This window comes from Eulemur rufifrons, chromosome 18 (genome assembly GCF_041146395.1).
Source record: "Eulemur rufifrons isolate Redbay chromosome 18, OSU_ERuf_1, whole genome shotgun sequence".
Classification (NCBI taxonomy): Eukaryota; Metazoa; Chordata; class Mammalia; order Primates; family Lemuridae; genus Eulemur; species Eulemur rufifrons.
In genome coordinates, this window is record NC_091000.1 from 35092227 (window position 1) to 35111817 (window position 19591).

Here is a 19591-nt window from a genome sequence, read left to right on the forward strand (position 1 = left end):
GAAGTATTCAGTGTTTACACTTGGGCAGGGATCCTATATAAGGTCCGTGGACCAGGGGAGAGGGCCGTCCAGGGAGCCTCTTGGTACCCTATTGCTCCGCAGTGACTTGGCTGTGGGCTCTATAGTGGCAATTGCGTGCCCGCAGATCTCCGGCCCTGGGGGTGACTACTCAGGATCCGGTATGTACCAGAGCCAGGGACCTGGCCCGTTCCGAAGCTCACCGTGGGTCCACAGTTTGAAGGCGAGAAGAGAGGAGAAAGAGAAGAGAAAAGAAAAAAAAAAAAAAAAAAAGAGAAAAAAGAAAAGGAAAGAAAGCAAAGAAAGAGGAGAAAACGAAAGAGAAAAGAAAAAAAGAAGAAAAAGAAAGAAAGAAAAAGAAAAAAAAAAAAAAAAGAAAAACGCAAAAAGCCAAACCAAAAAACACCAAAAACGCCAACAAAAATGAACAAAAACAAACTACATAGCACTTCACCACACCGCAAGGCAGAAAGATACACAAATCTGAAGTATATAATTCAGCGACTCAATGTTTTTTTTTGTTTGTTTGTTTGTTTTACGCCTTAGCACAGCTCCGCCCCTTCACTTCCGCTCGGCTGGGTCCGGAGCGGCCATTAGATGTTTTTGTTTTTACGCCTTAGCGCAGCTCCGCCCCTTCACGCCCGCCCGGCTGGGTCCCGGGAGGTTTCGCAGTGGATTTCAAGATGACGTCTGCGCGCCCGCACAGCTCCGAGGGTGGTGGGGATCCAACCTCCGCGCTCAAAAAGGCGCGGCAGCCAGAGGCCCAGAGGGCAAAGGTGCCCGCCCAGGCTGTCCGCCACCGGAAAAAAAAAGAAAAAGAAAAGAAAAGGAAAGAAAAAAAAAGAAAAAAAAAGAAAAAAAACCCCAAAAAACAAAAACAAACACAAACACAAACAAACAAAACCCAGAAGAAATTTACCAAGAATAAAATATACAGTTCGGCGAGCCTATTCTTCTTGTTCGTGTTGTTTTTTTTTTTTTTTTGCCTTAGCGCAGCTCTGCCCCTTCACCCCGAGCACGGCCCGGCATATCCCACACTCCTGGCGTTGGTTCAGAGACCAGCGGAGGGCGCCGGGCAGAGAGAGCCGCTCGGCACTTTATGGCTCCCGAGCGGTTTCGCCCTGGCTTTCAAGATGGCGCCTGCAGAGCTCCGGGGCTGGAGGAGACTGGCTCCTCGGCAGGCAGAGACCACCACTGTCCGGGGGCTGGCGAGCAAGGACGCGCACCAGGGGGTCACCGGCTGGAGAACCGCCGAAAAAGGCAGCACGGGCAGAAAGAGCCGCTGGGCACTTTTTGGCTCCCGAGCGGTTTTGCCTTCGCTTTCAAGATGGCGCCTGCCGAGCTCCGGGGCTGGAGGGGACCGGCTCCCCGGCAGGCAGAGACCGCCACTGCCCAGGGGCTGGCCAGCAAGGACACGCACCGGGGGTGACCGGCTGGAGAACTGCCGAAAAAGGCAGCACGGGGTACAACGCTATTTGCTGTCCGGGAGTCTTTTGTGTTTTTCTGCCCTGGGGCAGATCCGTCCCTCCTCGCCAAGCGCTGTCTCAGCTGAGATCCCCCAGGTTCTAAGGTAATTTCTCAAAAAAGCCTCCTGTCTGCAATGCGCCACGTATCCCTCAGTGATTCTGCGCTGGCCTGGGTCAGGGCTCTATTCAATTGGGAGCGGCGGTCAATGAGGAGGACAAGCCGCTTTCCCGAGAGGCTGCACCCACCCCGGCTGGGGGCGGGTGTATCCGACCCGCGCTCCGCTGGCTAGTGTCTGTCCCGCGTTCCTGATATTCGTTCACCTCAGACCTCACTCGCTCTGTTTGTCCCACGCTGATTCTCCGTGGATTCACACCGCTGTTCCTGTGTGGGAGCGGTCTTCTAGCGTTGTGGCAGGTCCGGATCGATGCCTTCCTTCCCGGGAGCGCAGATTCAGGCCGTCACCACCACTCCGCCATCTTTTTTCTCCTCTGTCTAGCACCTTCTTTTCCTTTGGAGAACTGTACTTTTCCCACTCCAGTCATATGACTATTTCATGATTTGTCTGGGGCTGGTCACGTCTTCCAAGCCAGGAAGTCAACTTGAATATTTCTGTTTTTTTGTTTTTGTTTTTGTGTGTGTGTATGCCTGTGTGTGTGTGGGTTTGTGTGTGGCTTTGTGTTTTGGGGAGGTTTTATTTTGGAGGGAAAGTATTCTTTTCTATTTTTTGTGGAAATACAATACCACCTTTTCAGTAAGAGCAGGAAGTGAATTAAAGATAACTGGAAACCAGCCCTTTTCCTTGCCACATAGAGAAAAACTCCATTGAATGAAGTAATAAAGCCAAGCAGATTAAAAATGAAAGAAAAGAAAGCACATCCTGAAGACATTACTCGAGTACTGAATCAGCTGAGCCTAAGATGCTAAGTCGACACAAAGAACAGATGACCACCATATTCTACACCCTTGTAATTTCCACTATGTGAGTGAATCAAGTCTTATTTTTGCTTAAGAGTCCAAACTACCATCCCAATGAAGATGTTGTAGACTATTATATACATAATTAGTTGAAACAGACTGAGAAGAAAGAATAATGGTGGCTTCAAGAAGACGAGAGGATAACAGTTTAAGGGAGACATGTATTGAGCCTAATATAGACAACTATGTGAAAATCAGAGAAGTCCTTTGAATTAAATGGGATGCCACTTAAATGGATGTATTATGAATCCCTGGAGTTTCTGAGTCTATATGGGTACCATGTTATAGAGGAGACTCACCCTTTAGATAAAAAGTTTCAGTAGAAGATCTCAAAGTTTCCTTAAACTGTCAGAATCTATAATTCTCTAGAGACAGAACACATAGGTGGAAGTGTCACTGGAGAAATGTTATTCACTATAAATTTATTTTCAAGTAATGCTTAGGCTGAGTACTGACCCAGAAAAAACTGTTGACAAAAGATATCTAGTGATAAGCAAGCTAACTTTCCATTAATAAGTAACAAAATTTCAGAAGAGACCAAAGGAAAGTTATTATGTGGCAAATTTTAAAACTGTTTTGAGGTAAAATAAGATGACTTGATCCCTTTCAAGAAAAAAAATGGTGATTAAAAAATACAATATAGTACTTTTAGAGATTAAAAAGGGCACATTCAAGTACCTACCTAAATATCTAGACTCTAAAATGTGAATCTTATACCCAGATATGCCAGTAGATGTGCTATATTCCATTATATCAAAAAAGAAAAAATTTAGAATTGATCATTTAATTTTACCTTTCAGTAAGATATTAGTGTCACACCTTATTATCCTTTTAGTTCTAGTATGCTATAAAATAGAAGAAAGTAACTATTCCTCAACTACATATTTACATAAACTATATTAATGCTTGGAATTCTGAAGATTAAAAAAATAAATAAGGAGAATTTAAGGATTCCAAAAGGTACACTCTACTTCATAAATGGACATTTAAATTTTAACACTTTTATCACCCAGAATTGAAGCAAATTACATACTAAAAAAGATGAAAGGCTAATGACCGGCCTCTGAACTTATCACAACTACACATTTAATATTATGAATCAACAATGGAATGTTTTTCCTCTATGAATTAAAGTCCCATCGATTGTTCTATTCTATACTGGGAAATCAGTCAGGCATTTTAAAAAAAACAATTATGTGCTTTAGAAATTCAACAAAGGGAAAATGAATCACTGACATCATATTAATCTGCAAAGGATTAACAACTCTCTGGAAAAAGACATCAAAAGAATAAGCATTTTATTCATGAAATGCAATAAGTTATCTGAAGGAAAATGGAGACTTTTGCAACACGGTTAGAGGTAATAAACATATTCAAGTGAACCTCAAGGAAGATTATTTATATATAGAAAGTAAATTTTTCTCATAGAAAATAAAAGAACAACGTCATCACAATAGTACAATGGATTATATAATCCACTGAGCTCTTGTTTCACAATTTTTGTTCAGATATTGAGTATGAACTCTTATGTGTATTAATGTACAATTTCCCTTTATCTAATAATATTTAAACTGCTTTTGATACTTGATATTAAAGATACCACATAAAAACAAGAGAAAATGATTAAGCATAAAGAATTTAATAAAGAGATTAAAAAGACAATGCTAAGAAAAGATAAGATCCTACTTCATTGCAAAATATTAAATCTTTACCTTTATCAAGGTAAAAAAATAAATGTATAAACTATAATTCATGCACATATTACATTTTTTAAAAAATAAAAATTAAGAATGACCTCTACTTGACTCTAATTCTGTCTGGTTTAGAAATTTTACATTAGGTATTTTACTTTAAAAAAAACTAAGAAAAATGTTCCTTTGGCAATTCTGATTAAACTAAGATTGGGTGGCTTTTTCTGCCATGTTTAACATAAACTTTCTTTCCCTTAAAAACAGTTTCAGGTTTTCTCAACCATATTGTAATCTTATGGATTTCTAACAATTTTTTGAAACTTATGACATTCTAACAATTTTTAAATGTATTATCTAAGTCAAAATATTGAGGAAGTAGAAACCTTTATTCAGATATTAAACAATTTTGTTTTATAAAAACTGTTATATATGAAACTTACTGTCTATAAATGTTGGGCATAGGTCTGCATGAACTTGAAGGAGCTCAGGAAGTTTCACCCCAAAATATGACTCCTTGGTATAAAGAATATTTTTAATTAAAGGGCCTTCGATATAAAAAGTCATTGGTTCCTAAGGGGTGCGATGCACACCATCTGGGGGATGGACACGCTTGAAGCTCTGACTCGGGTGTGGCAAAGGCAACATATGTAACCTAAACATTTGTACCCCCATAAAATGCTGAAATTAAAAAAAAAAAAGGCATTGGAAGGGGCTTTCCCTCTTTCCCCTCACCTCCCTGTTATCTCAATATATTGCAGGAAAGAAAGATCAAGAATGCAGCCAGACCTGCCCAAATCATTTTAAATGTAATACTTGTCTCTCAGGTTAATTTATAAGTCAATGTAAATTCCCCCAAATCCCTCCTTTCTCCCAAGTATCTATTCAACTACCCTAGCAATCATTTATTGCTCCTAAACAGAATTACCTATATTTCCCACCTTCCCCTCCCCTCTAAAAGGCAGGTATAAAAATATCTGGATCCCACTGGGATACTGAATACATCACTCTGTGATTCTCCCCGTGTGCATGGTAAATAAACCTCTTCCTCTCATCAATCTGCCTTAATTGTGAGTTGCTCTTTCAGCAAACTTTCAGGGGAAAGGGGAAGTTTCTCCTCATCCCCACAAAATAAGTATTTACCTTGTACAATCATAAAATGAAGGCAAAAAGTTCATCTTTTTCTCATAAAAGTACATAAATATATATTTAAGAATCCAAAAATATAATCAAGTATCTGTAATCCACTGGATGGACTTTATAACCTAGTCAATTCACCTTAAATGTCTGAGATTTTAGTATTATAGCTCTTTGTTTAATAATGCTGCTAATGGAAAATCTTATGTATACTCGTACATATATTTGCACAAACAAATATACCTAAGCACTACAGCACCACCTTTTCTTCCCTTCCTGAATACTGAAGTCATTTCAGTTTAAAAAACAGGAATATCAACAACAACAAAAAATTGAATGTGAAAATTTGCCTTTTAGGTTTGTGATCATTGAAGATCAGTATAGAAATAATCAAGACTGTGACTTATTCACCACTCTATCCATATAAGGCAACAAGTTCCATTTCCTACCAAGAATAGGAGTGGGTGCTCACTTTAGCAATAATTCCAAACCAAGTGCAGCAGCAACATTTTTAGTTTGCTTAACTTCCCCACTCCCACCTTTTAACAGCCAAGTAACCATCTCCTTTAAAAAAATACTGCTGAGTAGGTGCATAAACCAGTGCTATTTGCCAACTGTGGAGGGTTCCCGCAAAGCTTGTGGGTATGTGTAAATTAATTCCATCATCATTTTTTCTATAACTAAGCAGAGAGGGGGGAAAACAGACTCCCCTGTATTTACTGTAGCCTGGCAATAGTAATATATGTGTGACATATTTTTACCCTTGAAATGCAAAAGTATTTTAGAAATTGGCCAGTACTTTATTGAAGTTGACTGATGACTGATGGAAGGTTATAATATACTCTGCCTCACGCAAGCTCTAAGGAAACCTCTAGCTGAAAAGTATATGGGAAATTCCTCTCTAACAAGAAAAATCTCTTAGGCAAAGCTATAAATCCAACATGTGGATTCTAAAGTTTCATGGAATTTTTATGGCAGAAATGGTGCAGGATTTTGAATAAAGAAGAGAATCTTAATATTGATTCACTTGAATATTCTGAATGAAGTGTGTCTGTGTATTCTTTATATATATACATATATAAACACATATATACATAAATATACAGTTTTATATTCACTACTTTGCTTTATTCTTACATTCTCTTCCCCTCTTTCTCTCCATGATTCTATTCTAGTAACACTTTTTAAATCACTAGAGCCACTCTTAGGTTTGCTAATTTACTTAAGTAAAGTTTCAGTTTACCTCTCTTAAGTAATCATCAGAAAGGCTGTTAAAATTTAAGATATGATACTATACTGTGAGTTGAGGGTTGGGTTCCAATCACAGTTCCGTTTTTTATTTTTGTGATCATGAAGAAGTCATTAATCTTTTTGAATCTCAATTTTCTTAATTGGAAAATATGATTAAATCAAGGGATCTCTAAAATTCCCTTCCATTCCTCTAAAATGTTTAAGATATTGCTGTAAAACTTTGCATGGCCCTGTATACCTGTAACATATAGTAGGCTGTACAGGAAAATGTTTAGTTTGGTTTATCTGGCTGGCTCCAGGAAAGTAACACACAATAAACACACATCTTTGAGGCTGTCTAATTTTTTATCATTGAAACAGCTGGACTAATTTTAATTTAATAACACCTATAAGGAAAAAAGACTTCCCAAACTAAGCAGGTAAACAATATGTGCAGTAAAAAGACTTAAACAAGAAGACAAGCTGCTATTAACACCATCAAATGCCTTTAGAAATAATTTTCATGTGGAAGTTACAATTTTTTGTCTTTAAAGCAAATCTCTTTGGGGGAAGTTTTTTGATAACAAATTCAATTTCTTTAATAAACATGAATTATTCAGATTTTCTATTTCTTCTTGTATCAATTTTGGTATGCTATCTTTTTTCAAAAAATTTGACTACTTCCTTATAGTTGAATGTAATTGGCATGAAGTTATTCACATATTCTTTTATTATTTTAATGTCTATAGTATATATAGTGATCCTCTTTTTTATTACTGATATTGATAATTTGTGTTTTATCTCTTATGTATATCAGTCTTGCTAAGAGCTTATACACTTTATTAATCTTTTCAAGAGCTAACTTTTGGCTTTGTTAATTTGCTTTATTGTTTCTCTATTTTCTATTTGTTTCTGTTCCTATATTTATAACGCATGTTACATGCACACTTAAAATGATGTGTGTTCTACAGTTGTTAGATGTAGTCTTCTATAATTCAATTAGGTCAAATTAATTGATGGTTTGTTCAAATGTTCTATATCTAGAATTTTCATTTGATTCTTTTTTTTTATACCTTCTATTTCTACACCAGGGACCCCCTGTCATTATGAACATTTTTTAAGTTCTTGAACATTTATACTAGCTACTTTAAAGCCCTCGCCTGCTAAGTCCATCATACAAGTATATCTTTTCCTTTTGATGCAACCAGCTGAAACAACTAAAAGCTATGCAAGTTGTTGCTTAGGCTGGACTTCTCAGAGTCTTTTCTACACATGTAAAGTTCAGGGGTCAGCCAAGAATTTGAAAGAAATTTATATGCAGACTTGGGTGTCCTCCCTCTGTGGCTTTCTCCTTTGTAAGACTCCCTAATCAGTTTCCAGTCATTCTGGTAGCCCCAAACTGTCTGTAATCTGATACCTCACACTAAAAATACTGAGGTTGTACTCCCTAAGGCCTAGCTACCTCACACTGCATGACCTGAGAAAAGCTAGGTAAGTGGGAATCCCACTGCAGTTCCTTTCTTTCAAGGATCAAATAAATTCCCTCCAGTTTCTGTTTGCACGCCATCACTCTCCAGTACCTTCAAATATTTGTTTTATATTTTTCCAGTTTATAATCACTTATAATTAATAAATGAATGCATTCCCAGTAAATAAGAAAACAAAAGTGTGAAACCTGCCCTTTACAGAAACTTCGTTAACTTTTCACAATCCCTTCTTTCCTTCTCACTCTCCAATCTAACCCACAAAATCAGTGGCCTTTCAAAAATATCAACAAATTTCGTACACAAAGTAGCAAAGCAATTTAAGAATCCCTAGTACAGTCATTGAAAGGCATGCTTTACCATAGTGAATTGTGGTACATAGTTTCTAATAAAAAATAGCTGAAACATACAGTACTTACGCTGCTTTCTCCTAGATACTACCAAGTACAGTTCAGCTGGGTCTACTAATTTATTACTAAAATACTGGGGGAGAGGAGAGGGCTATTCTTGCTTGAGTCAAATTAAATGGCAACATTGAAAAAGATATATTAAAACCTTGAGCTTTCAACAACCTATACTTCTTTAAACCTAGATATTAAAGTCAGCAATTACCCTGATAGCATCAAAAACAAGTGTGTTCATTTATACTTTTCTTCTGTCATATAAAAGATATACCTGGGTTTTGGCTCTGGTTTTGGCTTGATAGGTTGTTGCTCTGTTTTAATTAAGGTTTTCTAGAATGAGAAAAAGAAGAGTTGACATAAGTAGGAAAACAACTTTATCACCTCTAAAATTAATTCCACTGATGTTTTTATATTATCACAGGCAGAAAGAACCACTCCATTATAATATGTCGATCTAAACATTCATATAAATTTGTAAGTATACTCAGAGGAATGTAACTGCTAAACCTTCTTCAGTATCTTTTAGCACCCAGGAATACAATTCCTACTAATTATTTCAGTGAGCAAATATCCTTACAAATCAATCATGGATGAGAATTTTATTTATTTGTCCTTTAACAAAAAAGGATTTAAGATGGCTTGCTTACAAAAAATATAATACCTATGAAAAAGGAAAAATCAGGTTAAGCAAAAAATAAGGGTATACATTAAATGACTTCTCTTCATCCTCTCTTTTTGCCCCACATCCTTCCTAGCCTCTGATAACTATCATTCAACTCCATATTTCCCTGAGAGCAAATTTTTTAGCTCCCATATATGAGTGAGAATGTGTGAAATTTGTTTTTCTGTACCTGACTTATTTTACTTAACATGATAATCTCCAGTTCCATCATGTTGGGGTGAATTGTTAACAATAATATATTGTATATTTCAAAATAGCTAGAAGAGAAGATATGAAATGTTCTCAACACAAAGAAATAAATGTTTGAGGTAATGGAAAAAAAATAGGGGTATAAATATAATGCCAAATATTATCCGATATTTCTTGATATATCACACAGATTTGTCTCTCAAATTCCTAGCTATCAAAGTGTTATAGACTGAACTGTGTTTCTGCAAATCCGTATGTCAAAACCCTAACCCCATAGGTGACTATATTTATATATACGGCCTTTAATGAAGTAATTAAGAAGTCATCAGGGCAAGGCCCTAATCCAATAGGTCTGATAACCTTACGAGAAGAAGAGACACCTAAGAAAAGGCTATGTGGGGACACATTAAGAAGATGGCCATCCTCAAGGCAAGGAGAAAGGCCTCCGGTGAAACCAATCCTGCTGGCACCTTGATCTTGGACTTCCAGCCCCCAGAATTATGAGAAAGTAAATTTCTGTTGTTTAAGCCACCCAGTCTGTGTGGCAGCCCTAGCCAACTAAGATATAAAGTAACAAAGAAAACAGAGTAGTGCTAACATTCACAATGTTTTGCTTCTGTAAGAGAAACAAAATTATTTTCAGTAAAAACTTTCTTTCATATGTCCTTCAAAAGAATGTTGGCATAATATACCAAGCTTTGATAGCATCACTTCCAATAATTACAAAATAGTGTTTAATATGGATTTTTCTCATATAATCCTTTGATATTTGTCAACGATAAAAGGAACAACTCAGGAAGATAATTCTATGAGAACTCAGAATAACTACACCGTTCCCTTTCTCTCTGGTCAGTCAGTGTGATCCAAAGTTAAAATTATACCTAGATGCATTAATAAATTGGATATTCACCTTCTAATCTTTCATGATTTTTTTTTGTACAAAATAGTTTTTGAAAAAACTGGGGATGAGGAATTTGAAGTAAGCTTGATAAATGAGTAAAAGGTTCGGGGATTTTAGGTTATTGTTGGCGGTGTCTCCCTCAGACTCTATAAGAAGCCAGTAACAGAAAGCTTATTGGCTATTCATATATGGTATGTTCATGACACCACAAAGAAAATGCTTATTTTAGTTTTGAATTTTAAGTTTCAAATGTGTATTTGATAACTGAAGCCAAAAATGTCTTTTTATATAAACTCCCAGGAGATATAAAGGGTCAATGTAAAGTTGAAAGGTGGAAGAAAATTGTGTTTGTACTGTAAAAATACTCAGTATTAAGATATAGAGTGATTGTTTTAAATATTTTAAACAAATCACAAATCTCTCCTACAGACTTAAGCTTCATTCTGTCTTATACTTCTCTCTCAGATGCAATTTGTATATGTTAATTTTATTTCATGACATTCATTTCTTAAGATCTAAAATTAAACTTTCCTTTACAGTTATGTTAGAATAACCCTGAAAATTGTTTTGCATCATCTCTCAACATTTGATACTTTTAGAATTCCCTGATCATGTTTTCTTTTTCAATGTAAACAATCACCCTCAAGAATACTGTATTTTTTTTTTCAATTTATATGCAACAGGTAGGTAATAATAAAGCACGAAGCAGGACCTATACTTTAAATGTTGCCTTTAAGATGTCCATGACAGATATTCATGGCTACAAAAATATCAATGGCTCAAGAATTATTTTTTAATCTTATATTCCATACTTTTGTACAAAACAATGTGCTTGGCTTGGGACACACTGTTCTTTTGTGCTACTACTATTTACACTTGCCAGCTTCATTTTTTTTTTTCAAATGCTTCTTTCTTGGCCAGACTAACTGAATTGGCACATTCTCCATAATGAAGGGTGTCAAATACGAAGGCTGCTAAGTAAAACAATCTCAGACAAACATTAGTGAGGATTTTCCTTCTTCAGATGTTCTCTGTGATTTTTACCATTTACTCTCTTGCAACTTCACTGCCTTTACAACCTTCCTTTATGTTTCCTATCAGACATAATTAGAAACTGGTTTTTCTGGTGTCCTTTAGCAAAGTCAGTATCAGTCTTTATTTTCAGGGGTCTGTTTTTTACCTTAGTTTTCTACATATTTATATAATAAAGTCTCAAGTCCATTCTGCCTTGATGCATCAAATCCATTGTCTCTCATAATGTTTCCTCTTTCTATAGTTGCTACCTGCTTCTTTCAACTTCTTTAAACTCCTAGTCTTTCCATGGCAATATATTTGAAGTGATACATCCCAAATAATTCGACAAAGATGTAAGTTATTTGTTAATCTCACCAGGCAAATTTACAAATATTTGTAACAACCTAAATAGATTTATCCTAAACCACTTTTCAGACTTTTGTCCCCCACATATTTTCTCAAATCCCACAATTTAACTGGTACCAAGTTTACTTTTGATAATTTATACAATATTATTGCATTTCGGGCTTCTTTATGGAAAAGCAGATGTCTAATCCATCAATTCCCCTCCTCTTTTCAAATCTCATCTGGATTTTTTTTCCTTCAGACAATTCCCTCATGGTCTAATGATTAAGTTCTTGCACTTATTAACCAAAGATCATTATCTAGCCTTTCACTGTACATCTTATTGCCGGACATATTTCATTTTATGACTATTAGTGTGAAATTCTGGAATATGTTTGCTACATAAAAGATTACCTATAATTGGCATATTATACCTAAACACTTATTCCCAAATATGGTTAAAGAGTATTTTCTAAGTAGCAAGGAATTTCATAGTTTTAAACAGCGTTGTGACCTACCAAAAGTATATATAAACACATCATTCAAGGTAAATGAAAAGTTTGTTTAAAATTAGGTAACTGTGGATAGAAAAATCACTACTAGCACATGCATATAAAATTACAAATTACACATTAAAACACGTGAAATAAACTGAAGATCTTTTCCTGCCAGGCTGGACTATTAACACCAGTGTTTGCCCTGCAGAAGGCAGTCATGTCACTGGCACCTTCTATGAGCTGCATTTCTAATACTGCTACTGCTTCCAGTATGAGAGATGGTTTAAACAGAAAAAATGTCAATCACTTGCATACAAGCATAACCAGAAGTCAGAAAATACATATTTCTGAGATTTTTCACAAGCCAATCTCTTTGCATTTTTGAATTTGAGAACTTCCAAGAATGCACACAAACCACAGGAGGGTTTTAAAGCTATATAACCATCCGAGGAAGCTGTGATAGACTTGAGAAAATCATAGGTTCCCAAAATCTTTTCACAGAGCCGTATCAGTCGCCACTTTGGAAGATGATCTCAAGTGCAGTATTTCCTTTACATTTCTTTACAGAGATGAGGGTATCTCAAAGATAATACAAGTTACTCCATAATGGCTATAGCCTCAAAAGCCATCCAACTTTCAGATTATGAAAGGCTAGAGAAAATGACCCAGCAAAACACAGGTTATTCATTTACCAATCAATACAGAAAATTTCTTTAACCTCCATGAAAAATCAAAACTACAGAAATTTACCCTTGTATGAGCACATTTAAACTTAGTTTAATAGGCATTGCAAAGAGGAGAGAGATGGATAGAGAATTTTGCATCCCAACATAAGTCATTGTGAGGGTTAAAACCTATTTGTAAAAGATATAAGGGGACTGCTGTTTCCAGGAATACGTTCACAGTAACAAATCACAACAAAACATGAAAATAAATTCTAAAAAACATAAAAATAAATAAAAGATATTTTTTTAATGCATGGTTGAGCTGATGGGAAAGTAACAGAATTCCATTCTGGCCAAAAACAATAGAAATGTTGAATTTACTATTTGATAAATTCCGGAGCCTGTCTTTGCCTTCGGGATTGTATGGCAATTCCTGATGGCCTAGAGCCTGGGTTTTAAGGAGCTGCATGCCCTGCAGTTGAGAGACAAACACTGGAACCCAGAGCACAAAGGAAAGTCAGATCTGAGAACACCCCTCATAAAACTTGGGTGAAGGGAAATAGCCTTAGAGCATAAACCAGGATTTAAAAATTGCCCGAGAGAGAGAGCGAGCCAGGGAGAAGGAGACTATCAGATGCCCACTCTAGCCTTGGCTCTGGGTGAAGAAAAAAAAATTACTCTCTAGGAATTTATAATGATAATATATCAGTTAATGGATTTGGGGCCTCAATTCACATTACCTGCAATACCCTGCAGCCCACTCCTCCAACAAAAAGTCCAAAATTTAGAATAAAGTGGTTCTAAGTTAGTAGTGCCCTAAAGCACCTGGTAAAGGCAAATATCAATTACTTTTAGAAGAAAATGTTTAAACCCAGGCTTCAAAGAATTCTCAAAATAAAATATCACGAAAAATGAGCTTAAAATCAGAAAAGTCATTAAACATGAGAAAATAAGCAATTAAGGAAACAGAAGAAACAAATTACATATTCAGAACCACAAAGACTGCATATACTATAATTATCATGCACAGAATATAAAATAAGAATAAACTGCCATTTCTATGTGTTTAGAGAAATATATCGAAGAAACCAAAACATTACCAAAACTGACCAAGCAGATTTGGAAAATAACAAGTCGAAATTCTAAAAATTTTAAATATAATAATTGAAATTGGAAACTCAATGAATAGAAAAATAAAAGAATAGAAATAGATTTAAAAAAGAGAGAACTAATAATCTAGAAAGTAAACTAGGAAAAACAAAACAAAAAAAAAGACCTAGGATGAAGCAATGAGAAAGAGATGGCAAATACAAAAAACAGGAAAAAGGACAAGGACAATAATAACTGAATGAAAGGTTCACATATGTCTACTTAGAGATTTATAAAGTTTTAATTAGAGTTTTATGAAGGAATAACGGAAGAGAGACAGTATTTGAAAAGATAATGGAAGAATTTTGTATTTTCTTTTTTGTTTTCAGAATTGCTGAAAGACACTGATTTTCACATTTAAGAAGCCCAACAAAAACTGAGCAGAATAAATAAAAGCAAAACCACACTTAAACATCTCATTAAAAAAAAAACAGAACCACAAACAAAAGAAGTCCTTAGAAGCAGAGAGCATAGACAGATTACTTACAAAGGAGAGAAAACTGGACAAACATCTGATTTTTCTCAGCAACAGTGGTAGCCAAAAAACAGAGGAATAATAACTTCAAAATACTTCTGAGAAGGTGTGGTTGAGAAGGAAGAAAAAATAAATATGTTATCAGTTGACGTTTTCTGCCAACTGACCCTTAGTACAGGTACTTCTAAAGGATGTAGTTCGAGAAGGAAAATCATTCCATAGGTCTGTGAGGCTAGAAGGAGTGGTCAAGTAAAATCTAGGTAAACTTAGTGACAAGATGAAACAAAAAAATTGTGTCTAATTTGTGAGATTAAAAAAAAGAGAGCACTAACTCTAGAAATTAAGGCAATCTACCATTTCTGTATGTTGGAAAGAAAGTAAAAGTACTTTAAATTAAAAGTGTATATTAAAATCTATAGATTAAACATTTATGAAAAGTAAAAACAAAGATATAAATGCCAAACTAGTGGAAAGAAAAAATGGAACAAGAAGGGAAAATATGTCAATTACAAAAAAACTTATAAGGGGCAAATAGAAAGTAGTAAATGGAAAGAATAGAGAGCACAAAATAAAGTGAATAAATGCATCTAAATACATTTTAAAAGCACAACTGTGTAATTTTCACAAAGAAGAAAGGGGGGCCCAGAAATATGAAATATTTCTCAGCCCTATGGGTCATTAGGAAAATGTAAATTAAAATCACAAAGAAATATAATTTTATACCTGCCAAATTGGCAAATATTAAAACTTTGACAATATTAATTGTTGCCAAATATATGAAGCAATGGAGACTCTCATCAACTGCTGCTAAGAGTGGAAAACTGTTTGCTATTTGCTGGTAAGGTTGAACCTATGCCCACTTGTTGGCACAGCCATTCCATGGCTAGGAATGACAGAAGTCAGTGGTAGAGTAAGTACAGGAGCTGCTTATGGCTAAAGGCAATCAATTATTCTGGCAATCAATAATCAATTAATTGAGCTCCCACTCCCCAGGCCCTGCCAACCTGCTCCCAGGACTAAAGATGTAAATATTCTGGCACATATATAACCCATTCTTGATGCAACAGGAAGCAGGTTTGTATCATGTTGGGAACACTTGAACAGAGAAACTCTTACACCTATGCTTCAAGAGACAGGTAAAGGAAAGATTATAGCAGAATTCATAATAGAATATAACTATTTTAAAAAGCCAAATATCTCTCAGCAATGGAATTAAATTGTAGTTTACTCATTCAATGGAATGCTATATATTGACGTAAATATGTGAACCACAGGATCACACACCCACATTAATGAAGACTGATGAATCTTGAAAATACATTTGTTGAGCAAACAAGAGAGTGAAGACATTATAATGCCATTTACATAAAGTTAAAAACAAGCAAAACTAAACAAAATACTAATTAGGGATATGTGTACATGTGCTAAAATTATAAGGAAAAGCAAAAGAACCATTAACATAAAATTAAGGAGATGGGTTTCCTCAGGATAGAAAAGGAAGGAAAAGACACACGATGTTTTATTTAAGTTTTGTGGGTCCTTATTTTAGTATTATTCTTTCATATACATATATATACATATATATACACTCTTTTATATGATTAATATATAAAACAATAGAAATTTTAAAATAATATGGTGAAAATATTCCTTGAGCTTAAGATGAGCACCTTACCCTTTGATAAAGAAAATATCTGGGAATGTATGGGTTTCCCAGATATATTACAACTTCCTAGACGTTTATGTGGCTCCCATGGTTTCTGTGTGCTTTGAAAACTCTTAAGATTGAAGAATGCCAAGTGGCGAAACAGCTGCTTCCAGGTGTGGGCTATTTTATTCTAAAATTTTAAACTGCATGATACATGTGACTAATTTTTTTATTAGCTGGAAGGAATTAAAACTTTATACATAAAAGGTCAGATTGCATGTACTCACCAGAAAATTGGTTTCCCTGATCATCACCTAAATACAAATCTGGAAACGACACCAATTGGATATCAGACTGAGGTGGGGGGTGGGGGAGGGGATGGGGGTATGCCTACACAATGAGTGCATTGCGCACCGTTTGGGGAGTGGTAACACTTGAAGGTGCTGACTCGGGAAGGGGGGGTGGGGAAGGGAGGGATATATACCTCATGATGGGTGCAATGCGCACGACCTGGGGAACAGACACGCCTGGAGTTCTGACTTGGGGGGAAAGGCGGTACAGGAGCAACATATGTAACCTGCAATTCTGTATCCCCCATAACAAGATAAAATAAAAAAAAAAAAAAAAAAAAGGTCAGATTGAAGAAATGAGTTTCCATTTTACAATTTGGGGGCATTTTAATGTGCTTGCATTCATACTGATGTTGAAGTTGATGCTTAAATGTATACAAGGTGATCTGGTTTTGAATATGTTTCCCATTTTCGATTTAAGGTAGCCTCCTGGGAAGTTAATTTATTACTAAACAATTCAGTTATAAACTGGATAGTATTTTTAAAATTTGAATTCAATTCTTTTTATTTGTGTATTTGGGATTAATTTGAATGTGAAGCCATTCTAAATGAGTTTAGCTATTATTGCGAGATTTATACACTACATGGTAGGTCTAGAGCTGTATCACAGAATTAAGTAATTGTTATGACAATTACTGTGTGCTTTGTGTACATTGTCTTTCATGACCTTCACCAAGACTCTGCAAAGTAGATATTTAATTTCCACTTTTCCTGGGGAAATAGAGAAGTTTGGTATCTTTATCTTGATTACACAAGTAGGAGATGCCTAGGATTCAAACTCAATATATTACTCAATGCAGAAGGTAAAATTGGACATATAGGCAGTAATTTTCAACCCATGAAAATAGAAAACAGTGAGAAAAGAGTAATGGAGTGCATATTAGATTTTCAATTGATTGGCACTCAGCAATTTTATTTGTTTTCCACTTTTACCTCATTTAGAAGAGATCCATTGATTTTCTAGGGTGTCCCTGGGACTTCAACGTAATGGGATTTAGAGCTGCCAATCAAATTGGCAAAACTGTGGAAATGGGGACAAATGTTGCCCCCAGCCTCCTAACTATAACTTGAGTATCAGTCTTTGTTTGGGGGACTTTAATGGGGAATTACCTAAAACAGTGCTTCTCAAACTTTAATGTACCTATAAATCACTACAGATCTTCTGATTCAATAGATTTGAGGTGGGGCCTAAGATTCTACATTTCTTACAAACCCCCAGGTGATACCAATGCTATTGACCCATGGACCACACAAGGAATAGGAAGGGCCAAAGGGTATTCCCCCACACCTAAAGACAGATTAAAATTTATCTCTAATTTAAACTAATCCAGCATGTAGGTAATTTCAAACAAAAACACAATCAAATGAAATAATTGTGTTCAGTATTGTAGTTTAGGGAATAATGGCAATGAAAAAAAAGTCTGTACTTGTTCAGAACAGACATAATTTTATTTTTGAATATTCTTGACCCACAGTTGGTTGAATCCATGGATGCAGAACCCACCAATAAGGAGGCTTGACTGTACTAGGATGATACGGTTTCCATACTACCACAACAACCCACACCCCCAAGCCCTCCCACCTCTACAAACGTGCTTCCACCAAATTGTTCTTTGGCCTTATGATTAAAATAAGTATATTTAGTATACTCCTACATTTTATGCAAGTATATTTCTCACTATATTACAGTCAGCCCTCTATATCCACAGGTTCTGCATCAGCACTTCAACAAACCGTGGATCAAAAATATTCAAAAAATAAAAAATAACAAAAACACAACTTAAAAAATATAACAATTATTTACCATTTATATTTTATTAGGTATTATAAGTAATCCAGAGATGATGTAAAGTACACAGGAAAATGTGTGTAGGTTGTATGCAAATGCTATATGCCATTTTGCATAAGGGATTGGAGCACCCAGAGATTCTGGTGTCTGCCAAATAATCAACTCAGGCCCCTGAAAACCATTTGGGGTCCTGGAATCAAGCCCCTGATCCACCAAAAGACAATGTAATATTCATTACATTTATTTCAAAGTACCCCCTTCATAATTATCTACATGGTACATTTCTCTGGTTTGCTTTTATTTTATGGAACCACTCCAAATCAAGTGACTAAGCATTATATCCTCTTTTATTAGCTGCTAAAATGTTCACAGCTAAATTTGTGACCTACTTTATTATAAACACCTAAGATAACAAGTTCTGAATCTGTATACTTACCTAAATCTTAACTTCATCTTTTCTATTCTCGTTTCCATAATCTCTGATGTCTTTATTTATATATTTCATGTTGTATATATTTTTATAAGCTATCATAAATTCCTCATGAAAGGATTTTAATGATTCCTTTAACTGTTTATTAACTTAATTTAAAAAGTTAATAACAGCTATAATATTTTAAGTCCTTACTACAACCCAGTCACACTATGCTAAGCCCTTTCCACATGTAATTATCTATTAAATACTTCTAGTTATTTAATAGAGGTTATTAGTTTGTTTTTTCTTTGTGTACTCTTGTTTTGGGATAGAAGCAGCACTGAAAATCTATGTCAAAAATCCAAAACCTATACTTCTTTCCAGGGCAATTTAACAATGAATAACAAAAGACAAAGCAAAAAAGAGAAGGGTATCCCAACAACTCCACTACAAGGAATTTATCCTAAGGAAATTAAGACTATTCACAAAAACACAACTACATATATAAAATACTACATTATATTAAAGCATTGTCAATTTCCAAATAACCAAAAATGAATTATATCCATAAATGGAATATTGCTGTTATTGATTTAGTGGTAAATCAAATATATTAATCAATATGAAAAGATGTTCAGAAAGTATTTTTGAAAGAAAAAAATAAGGATATTAAGTATTGTTATAACTATGGTTAATTTTATTCTTATTTTTGGCTCATCCGAGTTTTCCTCAAAATATGTGTATTGAAAGCATAAATTATAAAATTATTTTAACACATGATAAAAGGCAGATGTTAAAAGGCTTTATGGAATGTTCATAAATATGTGATAAAAGGTATAGGAAGAACAAAGGAAAAAGAATACAAGATCTGATATAATTTCAGGTTAAAAGTTATCCTACATATTTGGTTCAAGAACAAAACTGGAATCAGATTTTAGGAATCAGTCACTGAAGACTCAAGTGTTTTTGAAACAACCTTTCATCAATGATACAACCTACATTGTTTGATAATCTCTTAACGCAACAACTATGTATAGCCTCCTGATTACCATCATTCAGTTCTCACCATTTG

The 19591-nt window shown here is 35.2% G+C and overlaps 1 protein-coding gene across 1 annotated transcript in view; it reads right to left on the bottom strand.

The window, feature by feature from the left end:
* Positions 1-19591, bottom strand: part of IQCM (IQ motif containing M) — a 310674-nt gene that overhangs the window by 190166 nt on the left and 100917 nt on the right. Inside the window, exon 7 of the mRNA XM_069493257.1 lies at positions 8675-8733. Coding sequence (XP_069349358.1) covers positions 8675-8733 — 59 coding nt within the window. The remainder of the gene's footprint in view (positions 1-8674; positions 8734-19591) is intronic.